We start from the raw sequence: 21,624 nt of genomic DNA, 5'->3' as shown, positions 1-21,624 counted from the left end.
GTTTTGAAGGGGTAGGGGTAAGAGTTGGGGGGTGGAATTCAGTGCATTTAAGCACAGTGAAATAGTAGCCTAAGAAAGGCACATTTCAAACTGGCTCAAATGTACCAACAGGTGAGAAAATAATTTTCCCTAGTTCACTGATGTCAGAAATTATAATAAAGACACGTAAAAACTTTCAATTTTATCAAAATCTGTATGTTTTAAACTTTAAACTCAGTGTTTAAAATATGGACATAATCTTTCATTCATTTAACAAATACACTGGATCCTCGAACAACACAAGGGTTGGGAGAGCCAACAGTAACCAACAATCCATCTGTGACTTTTGACTCCACAAAACCTTAATTACTAACAGCCTACTGTTGCCCGGGAGCCTAACCGATAATGTAAATCCCGGCACTAGGACTTTCTCACACCTTGGAGAGCCTATGTAACCTCTTTAGCCTAGAGAGATTATCCCCCTTTATGAAATGGGGATAATAATAAATAATAATAATAAACCAACCTCAAAGGGCTTGTTGGAGGATGAAATGAGATAATCCATGGAAGTGCTTAGCAGAGTGCCTGGTCCAGAAAGCATTCACGAAAACGGCCCTGTAAAGGTCCAGCACAGGACGCCATGGGAGAGGGGAGAAGTGGCCAGGGTTGCAGTCAGGTGGGGACTGAACCACAAAGGCCCCTTGATACCGCAGGGAGACTGAAGCTAGTTCTCATGGGTTCAAACCCCAGTTCTGCACTTCGAGCTGCACAACTTTGAGCAGGTTATTTAGCCTTTCTCTGCTTCCACTTCCTCACTTAATGGTTTAATATTTACTTTTTTTTTTTTTATTTACTTGTGAAGCAAGGACTCACAGGGTTGTTGTGGAGATCAAGAGTTACTCTTAGGTAATGCATTTCAGAACAGTAGGGGGAATGAAGTTCAGTAACTACTCTACAAGCAAGTGAGAAGCCTTGCAGTTTAACTCCTGTTTTGTTCCTCATCTCAAGTTGCTTAAGGTCTTCTGGATGAATCAAGACTTGCACATTACATACAATGAGAAATAAACATTTTTAAAGACTTTTATTACAGAGTTTATAATAAAGAATACAACTAAATATAATCAAGAGCTATAATGCGTAATACTGACAGTAAAAGCAATGATCAGAAACAAGAGGAATCAAATTTGGCTCAAGCAATCAGGAAGAGCTCCCAGGAGGAGGTGAGAGACTGAAGTTATAAACATGAAACAAAATATATTTAATATTTTCAAATTTTAATCATATAGAAATTTGGATATATGAACCTTTTTACTTTTGAACAGGCAGATGGTGATCAACAAAATCAATGAAACCTCCTTTGAAGTCAGAAGTATCATGTGAAGAATTTGCTATGTATAAAACCCTACACCTTACTACATCATCAGCTCCACGAGGACCCAGACTTGTGCCTGGGTTTGTTCCCTGACGGGACTGGCATGTAGTAAAGCATTAGATAAATACTTGCCATATGACTGAATGTGTGAAAGACGGCACACAGTTCCTACACTGTTCAGTTCTTACATACGACCTGTCTAGTCCCTTAATAACGGAAGTTACTATCATCTGCTAGCATCTTCTCCACTAACTTTCATGCTAACTCGGCTACTCTGCTGAAGTCATACTTCCTACACAGTAATTTCCACCAGGTATTGAAAAGTTGTCTCCTTCTTGAGCACCTAGTGAAAGAGAATAAATTACAACTGCAATTTCCTACCAGTTTTCGATGGACAAGGGGCCGCGTGTGCGTGCACATGCACGTGCTACCAGTAACGCACACGATATCCCGCAGGACTGATGCCTGATAGAACTTAAGCTTTCAAGTTACGTATGAAATGCCTAGAACAGCATGGAGTAATAATACCAGGTACCTGCAAGAATGCTCTTCAGGAGAGTTGGAACTGCCTTACAGGCTTTAATTTATCTTCACAGATGTCCTGGGAGTTAGAGGCAAGTGGGTATTATTGTTCGCTCCACTTTACAGGATGGAAGGCAAGAAAAAAGTGGCTTGACCATGACTTTACTGTCCTGTCTGTTGGTTCCAATAAAAGAACCAGGCATTCTAAAATCACAGACCTAACATCTAATACACTTTCCACACGTTTGAAGGTTTGCCTTCCATCACAACTAAACAGATACTGATGCCGCCAAACCTTCCCATCAGCTATGATTACTCTGCCTAACTTACTACATTTTCTATTACTCCCCAAACCACCCCTCCTTCTGTTCCAGTCAGGACTTTCTGGCACTGACTCAGCCCTGATACTGAGTGTGGTCCTTTCCAATACTGACCGAAGCTGCTCTCTGTTTATGTGTCGAGCAACAGGTCACCTTCATAGTCTCTGAAATGCAGCACTCCCTGCCTTTATTTCTTAAATTTTTAGCTTTGCATTTTTATTGAAGTAACAAATATAATAGGATAGACAATTTTTAGTCCTGGAGATCATTTCTCCAAACTCTAGATCAAATAATAATTATAAACTTTATTCATTGCCTTTTCATCTTTAGATAATAACTCCCTGATATGAAATGTAAGGGCTTACCTCTCTTTATGTAACTGCCTTCTCTTTCGCTCTTCCCAGAGTCTGATGAGAATGTGATTGTCATGTAGAACAGATTGCCTCTCACCTCCACTGCAGCCCTCTGCAGGCCTATTTTCAGCTGATCCTTATCCTGTATTTTATTGATTAAACAACTTCCATTTGGCTTCTGATTTAAATATCTTTGCTAAAATTTCATATTCATTGGTAACATTCTTTCTGTTTCCCTCACTATTATGGGGTATTTCTTAGTGAGATTTCTATGTTTACATTTCACCAAGTCTCAACAGAGACCAGCTGAGTGTGGCACGTTGAGCCAGGGGCTGGGGGGGGGGGGGGGGGGGCGGCTCACTCCTTTACGTGTGTCCTGCTAATACATCTATTTTGCTTCCTCATCCATAAATGAATGACAAGCAGTTTAATGCATTTCAATGTACTCTGGATATAAAGGAAATACAAGGCTAACCATTTATGTGAAAAATAAAAGAACCAAACAAACTGTAAATACAAATGTCATCCCCTTTATTCATCAGAGAAAAAGCACAATTAAAAACTAAGCCTGCCTCCATAACAGTAGCATGTACAAATGTACACTTAATAATGCTGCAAACTTATTATGGCAAAATCAGAGTTAATCAGAAGATTCAGGAAAAAGAGAAAACTCAAACATTTTCTTTGTCATTTTCCCACTGATAGCTCAAGAACCTATGATTTCTCTCTAAAGACTCTAAGGGCAAGTCAGGTAGATCCAGGAAATATTACAGGACAAAGAAGCTTTTAATCTGGAATTTTATTACTTTAGATATTACAAGATATTCAGATATATTATTTACTATTCTGAAAATTTATTATTTACAGCAAGCCTCTATGCCTTCTAGAATTATTTTTTAAAGACAACTATTACCTATATTAAAATTTCTACATTTAAAAATACAGACTTTTGAGGATTTTTTCCTATGTAGTTAGGTTTCAGGTTAATGAACAAAGGAAAATCTCCTCCCTTTAAGAATAATATTTCAGAATAAGAATTCTGTCATGGCACTTAAAAAAGCCGTTATGATTAGACTTTCTCTGTGGCAGAATTTTTGTAAAATGTCACTTTATTTGACTGGTCCTACGTAATAGTATAAACAGATATCACAGTAATTGTTCCAAATGTCAGCAGTATGAAATTTCTGTAACTCTCTTTCCTTATCTCATTACCCTGATAATTTTCTTAGGAAAATATAAGTACATATTTGCTATATTTGTCTTATGTTCATCATCTGTCTATGTATCTAGGCCCCTAACATTCTACAACCATGTTTACATATTTAGAATGAGACAAGATTTTGCAAAGAAAACAGATGCTAAATGAAGTTTACTGATGATATGTATATGAACTCTCAAAATGAACCATATTTAGACAGGTTAATTTTGTACAACACTCACTGTTTTATTGTTTCAGTATCTCAAGATTAGTTACCTAAATATACCTCTGAGATGAGAAGTAGGAAGTAAGAAGAAAGAGCTATATCCTTAGAAGTGGTTCTTCAAGACCTAATTGCTGGCAACTTCTTCCCTAGCATAGATTCCCTTCTCTAAGTAATTTACCTTTATAAACTTCTTCAGCTTGAGTATTCTCAAAACAGTTCCCCTTCCTCACAAATAAAAAGTTGACCACTGTTTAAATTACGCAGGTCAAAAACCTGCTGTTCTTAAAAGGGAGAACTTCTCCCTGAAAAGAGCCTGGGAGGCAAACTTTAAGCAAAAAGGGGGGAAAAAGGCAGTCCTTTCTTTGACTATCTGTAAGTTCTATAGATGTTTATTTATTTACATGTGTTCCAAGAAGTTAGAAAGAATGGTAACAGAAGTTGGGAAGAAAACACCATTATAATATAATCTGTTAGAAAAGATGATGTTCACTTTCACAATATAGTACATTCTTGGAAATCATGAGTCACACTGTGTTGAAAGGTCAAGTGTGCATTATTATTCCAACATCCACCTTTTGGAACATGCTTGCAATACTCTATACCTAAGTGAGAGTCAGTCTGATTGCTATTAGGTAGCCATGTGTTAGAAAGCTAAATGATTTCCGAGAATTCTATTGTGTTAGGAAATAAAAACATGCTGAATAATGAGTATGCGAAGGTATAAAGTGACATGTTTATTTTTTTCAGCTTAAGATTAGTACAATGTAAATAACTGCCAGTACACCGGTTTACACATTCTTTTGCTACCCTAAACTGAATGGAGTCAAAATAATTATGTTAAATTGAATATATAGTCAACTACTATGGATCCCAAATGTAAACTATACGTAATAATGGCCTTTGTGAAGGGGGTCTGGGTGGCTCAGTCCTTAAGCATCTGCCTTTGGCTTAGGTCATGATCCCAGGGTCCTGGGATCGAGTCCTGCATCAGGCTCCCTGCTCTGTGGGAAGCCTGCTTCTCCCTTTCCCACTCTCCCTGCTTGTGTTCCCTCTCTCGCTGTCTCTCTCTCTCTGTCAAATAAATAAATAAAATCTTTTAAAAAATTAATGGCCTTTGTGATATAAATATCTTACATGGTATCTTCTAAAATCACTATTTGAATAGGAGTCAACTGTACTCTGTAGGGCATACTCATAACTTTAAAAAAAAAGTAAAATATATATATATATATCTTCAGTAGAATTGAGCTGACTGCTATTTGATAAATAGTGACTCTGGTTGGGACTGAAAAGTCTCCATCTCAGGTACCTCAGTGTGGTAAAATAACATGACCTGCAGGTTAATTTGTCTGGCCTTTGTTAAATGAGACTGGAAAAGAGAGAAATTCCACAAATGCAAACTATGCATGGTTAACTGCTATGACCTGCCCATCAAAACCATACCTAAAATATTTTGTAAAAGCAGCCCAGTAACCACAAGGAAATAAGAGATCATAAAACCAAGGTCATGAGGGCCTGGGTCCTCTTAAATTTTCCATTTTAAAGAATAAAACAATCTTGGAATGCCATGTTTCAAAAACAGCAGTTTGGATTTATTCAGGTACCAGAGAAACTGACAGTTAAACTCTCATCTTTTCACTAGCAAGTCTACAAGAGAACATCACAAAAGTAGGGTATGTTATGAATAGAGGGAATGAATCATAGGACCCACGCTACAGACCCATGACACAATCGTGGCAAATGCTAATTATCTGTACATTCCATTTCTTTCTCTTAGGTTCACAGAAGCTCAAAAATCTGCTCCTAACTTCTTAATTTGCATCCTATTGGGTTTATTTATACCACTTCTGTTATACTCAAGGCACAATACAAAGCACATATAGATCTTGACCAAAAAAAAAAAAAAAAAAAGATAAAGTTTGCTCATGAGCTATAAACAGTGAAACTACAGAACTAAGAGCGTGAAAAGAATACAAATGTCTGTGTTTTCAAGCCCCAGCATGAGGACCAGCTTACCTCTGGTGTGCCAAGAGCATGTTCTCCAGCTAAAAGCAGCATGCTCAGGCCTCCCATTTGAGTAGGATCTAAAAGTCAAAAACAAGTAAATCATCAATTTACAAGCATGAAGTACATATAATCCACACAGAGTCAAAAAGGAATACTTGTTAACAAAGACTCGAAATCCAACAGAACCATATATAACGTGTTATAGAAAACTTTCAAAACTCTTCATACAGCAATAATCCAGCATATATGTAAGTACTCCTACTTTTGTGAGCCTTTTAAATCCCCCTATTGTCCCATTTCAACACAACCCTTTCTTCAATACCACAGCTGTTTATAATATGTATTATCTCCTAATGTGATGTGTCTTGCCTTAATGAATGGCAAGTTTCAATGGATTTGCTTATGCTTGATGTCTAAGAAGTTTGAGATTCTTATTCTCAAATTATTATTTCTACTATAGAAAACTAGGACAGATAAAAAGTACCAGGCTATATGAGAAACGAGAGAACAGAGAGAAATTTTATAAATGAGTCTTCCAAACTCTAGAGGGCTTTGTTCAAATAATCTTTCTCGAAAACTTTCACAAACAAATTTAAATTAGACAATGATGTATTTTTGATATTTTAAATCTTAGGGGTATAGTCAGGTGCTTCCTCGAAATACTTTTTGGATTTAAAGTGAATCCTTTTTATATTACTGAAGGCCTTTGTTTTCATTCCTTCAATAATCAACAGAAACAAAAAGACAAAATAAAAACAGCAAAGCAGTAGATCTACAACCCAGGGTTATGACTAAACAAGTATTAAAGAAAATAAGAAACCTATATCCCTTAAGGTTGGGGACTCAGTGCTTGTCCTCATGCACACAAGTCCAATATAAATGCATTTTTAATTTTAGGAATCTCTCCTCAATTGAAAGTGAGAATCAGGCATACTGCTGCCTGAAGACATGGAGGGGTTTCCCTCTTTTTTGTTTAAAGATAGGAACTTAAGTATATCTTTGGAAACGATCTGTCTTAACTCATGAAGCCACTCTGATCACATCTTATACACAGTCAAATTTTTTTTAAAAATTGAAAGAAGAATCCGAAGTTATTAAAAAAGAAAGAATGAAGGGGCGCCTGGGTGGCTCAGTTGGTTAAGCAACTGCCTTCGGCTCAGGTCATGATCCCAGGGTCCTGGGTTCGAGCCCCGCATCGGGCTCCCTGCTCAGCGGGAAGCCTGCTTCTCCCTCTCCCACTCCCCCTGCTTGTGTTCCTTCTCTGGCTGTCTCTCTCTCTCTCTCTCTCTGTCAATTAAATAAATAAATAAAATCTTAGGAAGGAAGGAAGGAAAGGCTATTAGAAGGGAACACAGGTCACCCAATGATCAGGTGGTCAAGAAGCAGCTCCATGTTAGAAAGTAGCCCCACAGGAAGACGCCACATATGGAATACACAGGAACTCTGGTTGTTGTGATGAAGCAAGGCTCTTTGTTGTTGTCTTAAAAATTCCGTCTTTAATTAAATGTGAAGTTTAAGAACTACTGTGTTTGGTAAAATAGACATTTTAATCTATTTAAAATTAAAATGAGGGGGAAATGAATTTAGCAGAAAGTAAAATTTTAATTTGGTTCTCTGGGTAGCTAAATACTTTTGCAGCTGTCATTCAGAGATCAGGAGGACTGGATGGTTGCCTTCTAAGAGAAATAAAAAATGTGTTAGTTCAAATTTTAAAGTAAAATAGGAACATGCTTACATGACCATCTATTTGTTATATACCAATGTGACTTTGCCAGAAGTTTGCTGTATACATAGTAAAACATAGACCAAAAAGTTACCATCATCCTTTACGTTAATTTATATTTATACAATGTTATCTAGAAACATCAAAAATATGCACATAGCATGCTTTGCTTTCTCTTTACCAAGAGGACCTGTACTAAATTCTGCACAGCTTTCTCTTCTTGGAAATCATACATTTAGCTGCTTTGGGATTATTCAAAATAGCAAAATGTCATGTGACCAGGACTACTGGAAAAACAATAGATTCCATGTTGAGGAAAAGCTTACACTGTCCTCTCAAGGCCCTATGAGGATCCCCTAGATTCAAACAGCTAAGCACCATGTTTTAACTAAAGGCAAATCCATTTGCCTTCATTGAGCTGCAAGAGGCACAACTGGAAATTTTAGAACAATGCTATCCACTATACACTAGCTTAACAAAGACCTGACCGTGGATTACCGACATCTGTCACAGAGCCTCACGTAATGACACAAACTCAAGAAGGTGTTTTCCTTCTTTGTTTCACTTTAAAGAACATTGTTTTTGTAAAGCTGACCTGTAAGTATCTTGGTTGATGTCTAGGTCTCATATTTTTGATTTGTAGGTACAAAAGGTAGATTAATAAACTGTCAAATATGGTGCTAAAAACAAACATCTTTCATAGCTCTCAAAGCTTTCATAGCTTTATCCACAATTATGATTGGTTTGTGAAGAGCTATTATATGAAAAACACCTACTGATATTTAGAACTGGGAGAAAAAGGCCTGGAAGACAAATGGTAATCAAAGGAATTCGGTTGGCAGCCCATCATCCACATACTCTTTTATGGCCCCGATGATAAAATGTTTTATTATAAAACACTTCAACTGATACAATTTGGGAAGTCCAGAGAGCTCACCAACACTGCTAGCAAGCAAGGTGAAACGAAAATTGTACAATGACAGCTAAACAAGGACAGAGCTCTGTTTTGATTCTTCTGGGATATGTAGGAGCATCACTGGGGGGTGCTTTACCTAGAATTCTACCATAGACTCCTACACAGCAATCACCTGAAGACTGTGTTTCCTCAGAATGCTGCCATTATTTTAGACTGCATTTCTTAGCGTTTATATATGACAACACCACATACTTTGTTACGTTATAAACTACACACTGAATTAACTGAGTTCTGTTTTTAACTTTTTGAGGATCCTCCATACTGTGTTCCCTTAGTGGCTATACCAATTTACAAGCAACAGAGCTCCCTTTTCTCTACATCCCCACCACTTGTTATTGCTTGTCTTTCTGATGTTCATTCTAATAGACATGAGGCAGTATTTCATCGTGGTTTTATTTTGCATTTTCCTAATGACTAGTAATGTTGGGCATCTTTTCGTGTACCTGGTTGGTCTTTTGTACGTCTTTGGAGAAATGTCTATGCAGCGCCTCTGCCCACTTTTTACTTGGGTGTTTTTTGGTTTTACCATTGAGTGGTAGGAGTTCCTTATTGATTTTGGATATTAACTTCTCAGAAATGTGGTTAGAACTATTTTTTAGCATTCTGTAGGTTGTCTTTACACTTTGTTGATGCTTGTTTTTGCTATATAGAAGCTTTGTAATGTAGTCTCTAACTTGTTCACTTTTTATTTTGTTGCTTGTGCTTTAGGTGTCGTATCGAAAAAAAACCATTACCAAGACGTAGGTCAAGGAGCTTTACTCCTATGTTTTCTTCTAGGATTTTCATGGTCTCAGGTTTCACATTTAAGTCTTTAATCCACTTCATGTTAATTTTTTATGGTTTAAGGTATGGGTCCATTTTCATTTTTTTACATGTGAATATCCAATTACTGCAGCACCATTTATTGAAAAGATGATTTTTTTTCCATTTGGTATTCTTGGCTTCCTTATCAAATACTGGTTGACTGTGTATGTTTGGGATTATTTATGGGCTCTCGATTCTGTTCCATTGGGCTATCTATCTGTTTTTTATGCCAGTACCATATTGTCTTAATGACTATGGCTTTATAGTATAGCTTAAAATCAGAAAGTATGAGGCCACCTGCTTTGTTCTTTCTCAGGATTTCCTTGGCTATTCAGGGTCTTTTGTGGTTCCATATAAATTTAGGAGTGTTTTTTCTACTTCTGTAAAAAACGCCATTAGAATCTTGATAGGGATGGCATTCAATCTATAGATGGCTTTTGGTAGTATTGTTTTGAACACAGGATACCTTTCCATTTATTTGTGTCTTCTTTAATTTCTTTCATCAGTGTCTTGTAGTTTTCAAAGGTATTTTACCTCCTTAGTTAAATTTATTTCTAAGTATCTTTATTGTTTTGATGCTATTGTAAATGGGATCGATTTAGTTTTTTCAGAAAATGTTGTTAGTGTATAGAAATGCTACAGATTTTTCTATGTTAATCTTGTATCCTGCAACTTTACTGAATTCATTGATTAGATCCAATAGTTTTTTGGTTAAGTCTGTACAATTTTCCAAATATAATGTCATGTCATCTGCACACAGATAATGTTACTTCTTTTTCAGTTCTGATTTTTTTCTTTTATTTCTTTTTCTTGCCTATTGCTCTAGCTAGGACTTACAGTATCATGCCTGAATAAGAGTGGTAAGAGTGGACACCCTTGTCTTATTCCTGATATTAAGAGGAAAAGCTTTCAGCCTTTCACTATTAGGTATGATGTTAGCTGTGGGCTTGTTATATATGGCCTTTATTATGTTGAGGTATGTTTCTTCTGTGCCTAATTTGTTAAGAGTGTTTATCATGAATGGATATTGGATTTTGTCAAATGCTTTTTCTCTATCTATTGAGAGGATCATATGATTCTTTTTATTCAATTAATGTGATGTATCACAGTGATTTATGTTGAACCATCCCTGAATCTCCAGGATAAATCCCATTTGATCATGGTGAATGATCCTTTTAATGTGCTGCTGAATTTAGTCTGCTAGTATTTTATTGAGAATTTTTGAATCTATATTCATCAGGGATATTGGCTTATAGTTTTCTTTTCTAGTAGTATCCCTTTTTGGTTTTGATATCAGAATAATGCTGGCCTTGTAAAATGAGTTTGGGAGTGTTCCCTCTTCTCTGATATTTCTGGAAGACTTTGAGAAGAACTAGTGTTAATTCTTCTTTAAATGTCTGGTAAAATTTACCAGTTAAGCCATCTGGTCCTGGGCTTTTCTTCTGATTACTTTCTGATTACTAATTCAATCTCCTTACTCATAATTGGTCTATTAAGATTTTCTATTTCTTACTGATCTGGTGTTGGTAAGTCACATGTTTCTAAGAATTTCTCCTAGGTTGTCCAGTTTGTTCGCATACAGTTGTTCACAGTGTCTTATGATCAAAGCTTTGTATTTTTCTGGTATCAGTTGTAATATCTCCTTTTTCATTTATAATTTTGTTGATTTGGGTCCTTCATCTTTTTTCCGCGATTAGTCTGGCTAAAGCTTTGTTGATTTTGTTTATCTTCTCAAAGAACCAACTCTTAGTTTGGTTATAACCTTTTCTCTTGTTTTTCTATTCTCTACTTCATTTATTTCTGATCGAATCTTTATTATTTCCCTTCTGCTAACTGGAGCTCTGTTCTTTTTCTCGTTCCTTAAGGCATGGAGTTAGGTTGTTTCTTTGGGATCTTTCTTGCTTCTAAATGTAGGCATTTGTTGCTATGAACTTCCCTCTTAGAACTGCTTTTGCTGTATCCCACAAATTCTGGTATATTATGTTTCCATTTTCTTTTCTCAAGAAACTTTTTATTTCCCCTTTAATTTCTTTTTGATCCATTGGTTGTTCTATAGAGTGTTGTTTAATTTTTATGTGTTTTTTAATTTTTCAGTTTTCCTCTTGTTTTTAATTTCTAGTTTCATGCCATTGTAGTCAGAAGATCATTGGTATGATTTTAGTCTTCTTGCTAAGACTTGTTTTGTGGCCTAAACATATGGTCTGTCCTAGAAAATGTTCCATGCGTGCATTGAAACAACTTGTGAACATTGATGGATGAATGGATAAAGACAACATAATTATATATACATATATACACACACACACAGAGTGAGATATTATTCAGCCATAAGAAATGAGGAAATCCTACCATTTGTGACAAAATGGATGTACCCTGAAGGCATTATGCTAAGTGAAATAAGTCAGAGAAAGACAAATGCTATATGATCTTACTTATATGTGGAATCTTTAAAAAAAAAAAAAAAAAGAAAAAAGAAAAAAATTAAAAAAAAAACAGAAAGAAATCAGACTTGTGATTATCAGAGGCAGAGAGAGAGTGTGGAGGAAGAACTGGAGGAAAGGTGGTCACAAACTTCTACTTACAGGGTAAGTAAGTACCAGGGACGTAATGTACAACGTAATGCCTATACTGACACTGCTGTGTAACAAACAGGAAAGTTGTTAAGAGAGTTAATTCTAAGAATTCTCATCACAAGGAGAAAATTTTCTTCCTTTTTTTTCCCTTTCTTTTCTTTTTATTGTATCTGTATGAGGAGACAGCTGACCCTGTTGTAATCATTTCACAATAAATATGTGTAAATCAAACCATCAGTCTTTATGTCTTAAACTTACACAACAATGTAGGTCAATTATTTCTCAATAAAACTGCATTTAAAAACAAAAAAAAGTATTATCACAATATTGCTCAACCTCCTTTCCCAGGCTCTCCATACTGCAAATGGTTCAGTGCTCTCATTCTGAAGAAAATTTGTTTATAATAATGAAATAGGAACCATTTAGCTCAACACCAACTTCACAGCTTCCACCCTGCCCAATCTCCCAATTTCATCCTGGAAAATTTCCCTCTTGATTACTGCACTGCAATAGCCAGGAAGACAGAGCCATTTGCAGAATGAATAGAAGTACTTTCTTTCACGGTAATAAATGCTTTAGCATTCCTTACCACCCAGAGAGTATTAAAGGTCCCATAACAAATGGGACCGTCTGGAAGTTTTAATTTGCCTGGCTCATACAGGAATGGGGGTGTGGAGGCAGGATGGGAACTCCTTCTAAGAAACAGCTGTCAGATCCATCTCAGATTTGTGACTGAACTGTTCATATTCTTGCCCTAGATGTTTCAAATCCCTCAGATGATCAACATAATTACGGCTTTTTAAGTACCCACAATAACTAAGATACTTATTGGGACAGCTTAATAATGTGTATGTATGGGTAAGCTACTTTGTTGCATCATAAAATTCCCTGTCTGCCTTTCCATAATGTCAATGTCAGAAATTCACATATATATACAATGACTCTACTACTTGGTCCACACTGCCTTTAATTATACATACACATTCTATGTATGTCATGTTCCAAAGCTTTCAGATATGCTATATCTTTGCATTGCTTCACACTGGTTATAAATTTTGCTTCTCTTTCTCTTCTATGTATATATTACATATATATATATATATTTCATTAAAAATACTACCTAAATGTATTGCCTTGTCCTTAAAAAGAATCACTGAAATAATGTCTAAACTCACCAGCCATTCCAAAGTTTAGCTGAGGCATTTCTTCAGTCTTTGCTTTCTTGGGGCTTGGCAAATCTCTTGAAGAGTCAGATGGGAAGGCCCATAGTTTCTTTCGTGGGTTGACAGTGGGTGTTGGGGATTTCACAGGCTTATTTGTGGTAGGACACCATTTGTAGCCAGGATTTGCTTTCATAAATGCATCTTTATACTATAAATAAAGAACAGATAACAGATTTTAATTAATATACAGACTGAAAAAGTTCTAATAGCCTTCATATCTCACCCCCCCACCATTAATTAATGAATGAAAAAATACTTTCAATAACTTCTGTGGCTTTACTTATAGAAGAATGATAATCTCAGCTCAGGGCTTTAGAGATAGGACGTGGATTTAACTACGAGAAAGTTCACTTGTGGAAGATGGGTCCAGAGGCAACACATTTGTATCTTTTGACCCATATCTTTTTTTAAGTATCCAAAAAGATGTCTTACTGTGGTAGAGGGAGTTATTTGTAAGGGAAAGAGCAAGGGCTTTGAAGACAGAACGAGCAGAAATCAAACCCTAGCACCTCCACTTAGGGCTAGAGTGACCAAAGATAGAGAATATAACCTCTCTGGGCCTCACCCTTAGTTTCCATAAACCAAGAACAATACCACCCATACGTAGGGTTACTGTAAACTGCAGTGCATTATTTGGCACCCAGTTTAAAGTGGGTATCAGATGCACATTACAAACTGTGAGTCACTACCAGAGCCAGTAACCAGATTCTGCTCACTGCTTAATTTGGTAAGTACGCCAAAAATATAATCTGTGCTTTGATGTACTGGTAAGGCAAATGCAGGCAAACTTAAAGCAACATAACCAGTTTTGGGATAAATAAGCTAAGATCAGAGTGATGAGAAGGGGAACAAGAGTAGAACTCTTCAGCTGAGGATGCTGGACCACGTGGAGGAAAGAGCACACGTGTACCTCAGAGATCCTGTCGGTTCACTTCCAGACCACTGCAATAAAGTGAGTGTCACCATAAAGCCAGTCAAATGGGTTTTTTGGTTTCCCAGTGTATATAAATGTTACGTTTACATTATACTACAGTCTATTAAGTGTGCAATAACACTCTATCTTAAAAAAACAATGAAATATCTTAATTATAAATTCTTTATTGCTAAACAATGCTAACCATCATTTGAGCTTTCAGCAAGCTGTCATCACTCAACACAGACCACCATAACAAATGTAATAATGAAAAAGTTGGAAATATTGCAAGAATTACCCAAAGGTGACACAGAGATATGAAGCGAGCAAATGCTCTTGGAAAAAAGGTGCCAACAGACTTGCTTGACACAGCCAGCATTGCTGTAAACCCTCAGTTCATAGAAAACTAAGTATCTGGGAAGCACCGACATTCCAGGATTTTCTAATGAGCACATGCGACTGCAAATGTGAACACGCTGAGAGCTGTGATGGGTGATGTTGCAATTAATCCATCACGAACTTTATGTCTTTAAATTGGAGGTTTCGACCTACACTGACAAGAGCCTCCTTTTCCCTTTATTTTTGTGACTTTCTCCTATAACTCTTTCTGCCAACTCTGTTGCTTCTTTCCCCTTTTGTGGTAATAAAACTAAATGAAATATATTTATTGTTATGCATTATACATTGCCAAAAGTTATATCATCTAATAAAAATGTATTTTCCATGTATTCAATTATTCCATATTGCTAACTGCTAGAAACTTTATTAAATCAATACAATTGTTTCAATCCCATAAGCTTGCCCTTTAAAATAATGCTCACTTCATGTGTAAACTAATTCAGTATACGCTCCAAAGAGCTTTTTATTTATCCCAACAGGAAAAAAGATTCTTTTATCCTTGGCATAAGAAAGTATATATAATCCATATAAACTTTTCCATTTTTTCACTTTAAATCATGTAAATGAAAACTGTACTGTAAGTAATATAATGCAAGTGTTAATAATCAATGGTTTAGAATTATCCCCAAATTATCTTAACTCAACTTTTCTGAATAAGCTTTTTTTATTTTTTTAAACCTAAAAGCTGTACCTCTGCATGTTGCTACATGGGTACATGTAGAAGGAAGGTAAGCATAGAATAATGAAAAAATACAGTTCCACTTTTCTTACAAAAATAATTAAAATAAGGACACAAGGCCAGAGCCAAGCTAGAACTTACCATACATAGCAGAATAAATTTGGAGGTAACAAATGTGATAGAAGAGACACCCTACTCCAGTGCATTCACCTGCATGGGGGATTTACATATTAAGCTGAAGCAGACAAATAGCCTTGCCGCCCGTCTGAAGGTGGAGAGTGACAAATGGTAGGGTGAGGTGAAAATGGAAGGAGAGACACATGCATCATTATTGTGTCCCAGGAAAAGGCACCTGGGCTGGTGTGTCAGATGAATAGTCATCTGGACAAAGGTCACCACTCTATAAAATGACAAAAGACTTTCAAACAGATTAATTAATACATTTGTCATGAGAAATAAAACAATTTTTTGGAGTTTTTAAAGAAGCAAGTCCGAGTTGTGAAAGATGCTGGACTAGATGACAGACACCAGTTAAGAACTTGAATTAAAGTCTCCGCCTTCAAACTTGTTTACAACCCACAATTAGTCCCACAAACATTTTTTTTTTTTTTAAACGCGTGGTTCATAAGCCTTCCCCTAATTCAGGCATGAAAAACGGTTTTGCAAAGGATCTGTGAAAGGGGAAAGCTCCTATGGGTTGAAGAACAGAAGGAGAGAGAAAGACCTGGAGGATGTGGGGTTTTATGGAAAATGGTAACTGAGAATTCAGTAGGTCCGTACTCTGTATCACAATATTAATCTCGCAGATCCTTAAACTTAATATAAACAAGTAGTAACAAGACAGCATTCATTAGCTCAATCAGAAATATATTGAGCAAAAGCATTGAGAATGTGGGACAGAGAGAAAAGAATAACACACAGCCCTTGTCCTTTAGGAATTTAAAGCTTCCATGGAGACGTCATAAATTCATGTAAAGACACACTTGAACACCAAGCAAAGGCGGAGGCAGAAAGAGCCTTGGGGTATGAGGATATCTCTCTGTCCTTGGAACTGGACACCTCATCAATCACTTGCTCTGATTCAACTATAAGAAGCAACAGAAAGGCTTAATCATTTGTTGTGATGAGGTTATTAGGAAAGGGATTACAGAGGAGGCTGAGCAAGGGAGAAATGAAGACAGTATATAGTATGAAGCAAATAGCTGAGTGAAACTGTTAGCATTCTGGTCAACTATGTGGACAAAGATCCATCATTACAGGATTTAAAGGGCCAAAGAGATAGGCCCCATCCATCTGGCTCTCCAGGGCAGGGCTCTTCATGCAGGGAGTGAGACAGGAGTCTGTTTTCATCCAGGAACATCAATCATGGGCTATTGGTCCAATCTCGTAGATAGCTAACCTCTTGCTAAATTACTGATTTTCAAAAATCTCCCATTAAAATTAAAGTTCACCTGATGGTTTCCATTTTTTTTCTTCAAAATTTCCAATTGCTTAGATAACCTAAGCGCATCTACTATACAGACACACTTTGTTCTTTATACAAGGTGCTCAGCACATGCTGGTCCCTCTTCCCTGATCCCAACCACAGCAACACTTTATTAGCAATAATAGGAAATCACTGTTACTCAGTAATGGTTTAAATACACACCCTCTGTCATGGCATTTTGTCTACTTCATATATGACAGTGACATTATTATATACCAAAAAAAAAGACTCTATTTATCTTAATCTTTTAAAACTTGGGTCTCAACATTAAATACCTTTCTGGTATTTAATCATTTATAAGAATGAAAATTTGACCTTAAAAAGTACCTTAATGTTAATGAAAAATACACTAACTGTTCTCCAATTACTTGTTTTTAATGGGGGAGCGGGGCATCTAAAACCCAGTAGTATTTCTAGCTATTATTTCAGTCTAGATTTTCTCAACATAGTGAAAGAGAATGGCAACCCTGGTGAGGTCCAGGAGTAGGGAACGCTGGAAATGTCTATACAAATAAAGACCGCTGACTCTGGTGCAAATATGCAAAATACCACCATGACTGAAAAACAAACAAACAAAACACAACCTGCCAGGAACCACAGAGGAGAGATTATACAAAAAAGGATCTGACTTTTAAAAAACAGGTAAAACACATTTTTTATTTTGTAACTCTGCAGGGGTGTAAGGGACCCAGTGCATAATAAATTTTGAGACAGCTGTACCTCTTCACATGGGCAGAAATCATATTACACAAGGGTGGGAGACGAGAGGGAGATGCTTGACGAGTGTCACTATCTGTCCTTTCTTAGTTCTAGGAGCTTTACCTCTAAAACTGTTCATTTAGATAATAAAACTCAATTAGCACTACCTGATCTGAATTACTTTTACTAGATATTTTTAATAGGAAGAAAATTAGACTGTTATGTGACAGAACATGGAATTCAGCTTACAGTTTTGACAGAACAAAAATATTTTAAGTTATACATGAACCTTCACGACTCTCATGCTAAAGCCACCCCAATAAAAATTATATATTTCAAAAAGTGACTTGAATAAGTGACCAGGAGATTGTTTGGTTCCACTATAGGAACGTTATAAAGGAAAAACTGAATTGGCTGTAGATAAGGTTACTTAAATTGGCTGTAAGGATTATCATGGCAACAATGGTTCATTTTCATATATAAATTTTTTAAAAGGACAATTTTACTCCCTAATTTAGCTAAATCAGGAGAAAAGTCAGTTTTATTAGTTAGCACTAATAAAAAAAAAAATCAAAATTTCAGCATTTCTTTTAAAATGTAATTTGTTACCTTGTGAAAAGTAGATAGGGATCTGGGAAAGAAAACATTATCTACATTTCTGAAAATGTATTAATAAATTCATGCATTAATTTGATTTGTAAAATGTGTGTTTTCTTTTAAAAAAATGTGTTCACTAAGGTTTAGTATTTTCCTTAAATCATACTTTCTCCTTACAAAATAATCTACAGTATGAATTTGTAATTTTTCAAACAGAGCAAAAATTAATTTTTATCTACATCCCTTGCATGATCACCAATTCCAAAGTAATCAAGATTTACTACAGTAACATCTTACAGGATATTGGAGTATTAGGTCCCTCAATCAATCTAAAAATTAATATGTGAAACCAATACCAAAATGAGTTTTAAGAGACTCCGTTTAAATTCTCCATATATCACTCGCTGTGGGATCTATTTTTCATCACTGGCTATGGCTTCCTTATAAAGTCCTTATAACTTTACTTGATTTGAACATTTAAACATTTACTAACTGGACGGGTATTTCTGAAAGCAAGTAGTTAGCTCACTCAACTGAAATCTATCTTGTTAGAGGCTATCAATCACACTGGATAGTACCTGCCAAGTTAAGCAAATGATACAACTAATTTTGTTGGTTCTGGGGTTTCAGTTTTGCATTTTAGTAGCCCTTCATTGTGTTAACAGGTCCTAATAAAAATAGTAAATAATCACTTGGTAGAGAAGTATCAAATACAAACTTCAGTTGCTTATCAGGAAAACGACAAAAACTACCATCAGCAGAGTATTTTAAGCTTTACAGAATGCTTGTACGTACATTGCCTTATTTGCATCTTACTCAACCCTATGAGGGCAGGGCAGGCACCTTTATTGACATTTTACAGAGGTGGGAACTCAGAAAGGCCTCTGAGAAGGGAGAAAGCCAAGTCCGAGAACTCAAGCTCTACTACTACTAACTTGCTTCCTTGGATAAGTCACTTTACCATTCTGGGCCTCAGTGTCTTCATCTTTAGCTGTTGAAAACAAAACAAAACAGAACAAAACAACAACAACAACAACAAAAAAACCCTACCTCCTGGGATTATTATGAGGATTAAATCAGTTAAATATTTATAAAAGAACCCTGGGCAGAATAAAGCATTATTTAAAAATTGATTATTATCATCTCAAAAATAAACACTTAAATATTTTTTTTAATGCAGTAAGAAAGGGGCACCTGGGTGGCTCAGTCAGTTAAGCATCTGACTCTTGATTTCGGCCCAGGTCATGATCTCAGGATTGTGAAACTGAGCCCCAGGTCAGGCTCTGAGATCAGCAAGAGTCTGCTTGAGGAGTCTCTCTTACCTTTCTCCCTCTGGCCCTCCCCCTGCTCATGCTCGCTCTCCCTCTCAAATAAATAAAATCTTTAAAACAAAATAAATACAGTAAGAAAGTCCTGATACCTGGAACACAGGAACAGAAAAGGTCTCAAAAACAAGACCTCCCATGAAACACGGAGCCCAAGTCTTTGGTTTTACTGTCCACATCCCTTCAAAGTAGTGGGGCCCCTATTAAATCATACTCAGAAAATCCCATGTAGAATAAGTCATGTCATTAGATGTAGCCAAAAGTGGCTGGCAGAGGACAGCAATGTCAACTAACAGCTGAGGGTAGACCCAAAAGACTGACTCATGGAAAAGCAAAGAAGAAATTCAAAAGAAGAGTTAAGAATCACTTAATATACATAGAAAAATGTGACCATAACTTAACTGTTCACAAAGGTCTCGCCGAATTACAAAATATAAAATAGTTACTGTTTGGAAATAATGGTTTGAAATTTCTAAAAGTATTGAAAGGCATTCTGAATGCTTGAAGTAAGGAAGTATATAAACAAAATTTTAAGTAAAGTTTCCAGGATAAATATGTAAAATGAAATGTATAAGGGAACAGCCAAGTTTCATCTACCTGGAAATCACTTATGTGTAACAGCCGTTTCTCAAGGATGCTGGAAAAATGAGGGGCTACTCTAGTTTAGTGGTATGCAAGATGCCACAGCATGCTTGTAAGAACACAGACGCTTTTTAAGCATCCTATGTGTGACAGTAAACAAAAATTCCCTACAGTTATAATATATGAGAAGATGACAGTCTGTCTTCTTTGGAGAAGAATCCATTTCTAATAAAGCCAAAGCAAGGGAATAAATAGTTTAGTTTTAACTTTAAGAAATATGAAGGAAGGGGCTCCTGGGTGGCTCAAACGGTTAAGCGTCTGCCTTCGGCTCAGGTCATGATCCCAGGGTCCTCGGATCGAGCCCCACGTCAGGCTCCCTGCTCAGCAGGGAGACTGCTTCTCCCTCTCCCACTCCCCCTGCTTGTGTTCCTGCTCTCACTATCTCTCTCTCTGTCAAATAAATAAAATCTTTAAAAAAACTAAAATTAAAAAAAAAAAAAAAGGGACTATGAAGGAAGAATTAATCACTAAAACTCCATGGAGTTTTGTGGTGATGAGAGTCTTTCCTAGGGTACTAATGGCAATAGATACAAAAGGCTATTACAGTTTACCTTAAGGTTGCATTTTATTGCATTTAATTCCATAGTTGTTTTATTGCAATACAACTGAACCTTCGAACTTATCAGCCTGGTCTCACGATTTTTGTCTTTACATCATCATTTCCTACTAGTGTCCTCCACATATCCTAGGCTTGGGGTAAAACAAACTTTCTTGTTCCTGAAATTGTTCTTACTATCCCACATCTGCTCTTATCCCTGCCTTTCTCTCTGAATCCTATACCAAAGCCCCAGACAGATTCTATCAACTCCATAAAGCCTCTTTTGAAATATCCTCACTGATACCCACCCCAACACAAGCAGACTCTTCCCATTAGACCCCTGACATTTTATTGTTACCATTTCTACCATAATTACTCAAACCTCTTATCTTGCAGGCATCTAAGTCAGCATCACATAGTAAAAGAATGCTAGGGTCAAACAGGCAACAGTATCCCAGCTCTACAATGTGTGCCTGGTCAAGATACGCACTCCAAAGAGCCTTATTAGATCTTTGCTCTGAAGAATGGGGACAATCATTACTGACTTTATGTGTTTGTGCTTCTGTAAAACATCAAGCTTGGAATGAACCAATCAATCAATAAATGCATGCATTCTGCCTTATGCCTCTCATCCTACAAAAAAGAAGGTATCATAAAGTCATTCAAAATTGTTTTTGACTTTCCAGATCCTCTCCTCTTCTTGGCACCTACTCTACTCTTCCTGAAGGTCTAGATAAGTGATCTTCTAAACTGGCTATAAATTAATTAATTCCGATCATTAGTTTAAATGACAAGTGGAGGGTTCCAGCAATACCCTAGGCAAAAATGCAGATTTGTATTCCTGTATTTGTAAGAGCGCAGACCTACGATGTTAAAGGGAAAAGTAAGGTTGTTCCTGCATCTCCTACCCAGCAGCTCCCCAGTCAGAAGTCAGAGCCTGGGAACATCCACAGCCCTGCACCATCACACGCATTGCTGAATTTAAGAAAATGACCCACGTTATATCCTTAAGATGGTATTTTTTGCATTACTTATAACCAGTTATTGCTCTAATGGATTCATCAGACAGC

General features: G+C 36.5%; 1 protein-coding gene across 12 annotated transcripts in view; it reads right to left on the bottom strand.

Moving 5' to 3' along the window:
* Positions 1-21,624, bottom strand: part of BBX (BBX high mobility group box domain containing) — a 272,393-nt gene that overhangs the window by 71,361 nt on the left and 179,408 nt on the right. For all 12 annotated transcript variants that reach the window (XM_078065702.1, XM_078065708.1, XM_078065696.1 and 9 more), the window contains 2 exons: positions 13,229-13,424; positions 5,987-6,054 (listed from right to left, as the gene is read on the bottom strand). In XM_078065702.1, coding sequence (XP_077921828.1) covers positions 5,987-6,054; positions 13,229-13,424 — 264 coding nt within the window. The remainder of the gene's footprint in view (positions 1-5,986; positions 6,055-13,228; positions 13,425-21,624) is intronic.

Source organism: Halichoerus grypus, chromosome 1 (assembly GCF_964656455.1).
Source record: "Halichoerus grypus chromosome 1, mHalGry1.hap1.1, whole genome shotgun sequence".
NCBI lineage: Eukaryota > Metazoa > Chordata > Mammalia > Carnivora > Phocidae > Halichoerus > Halichoerus grypus.
This window is presented reverse-complemented; position numbering and strand designations above follow the sequence as displayed.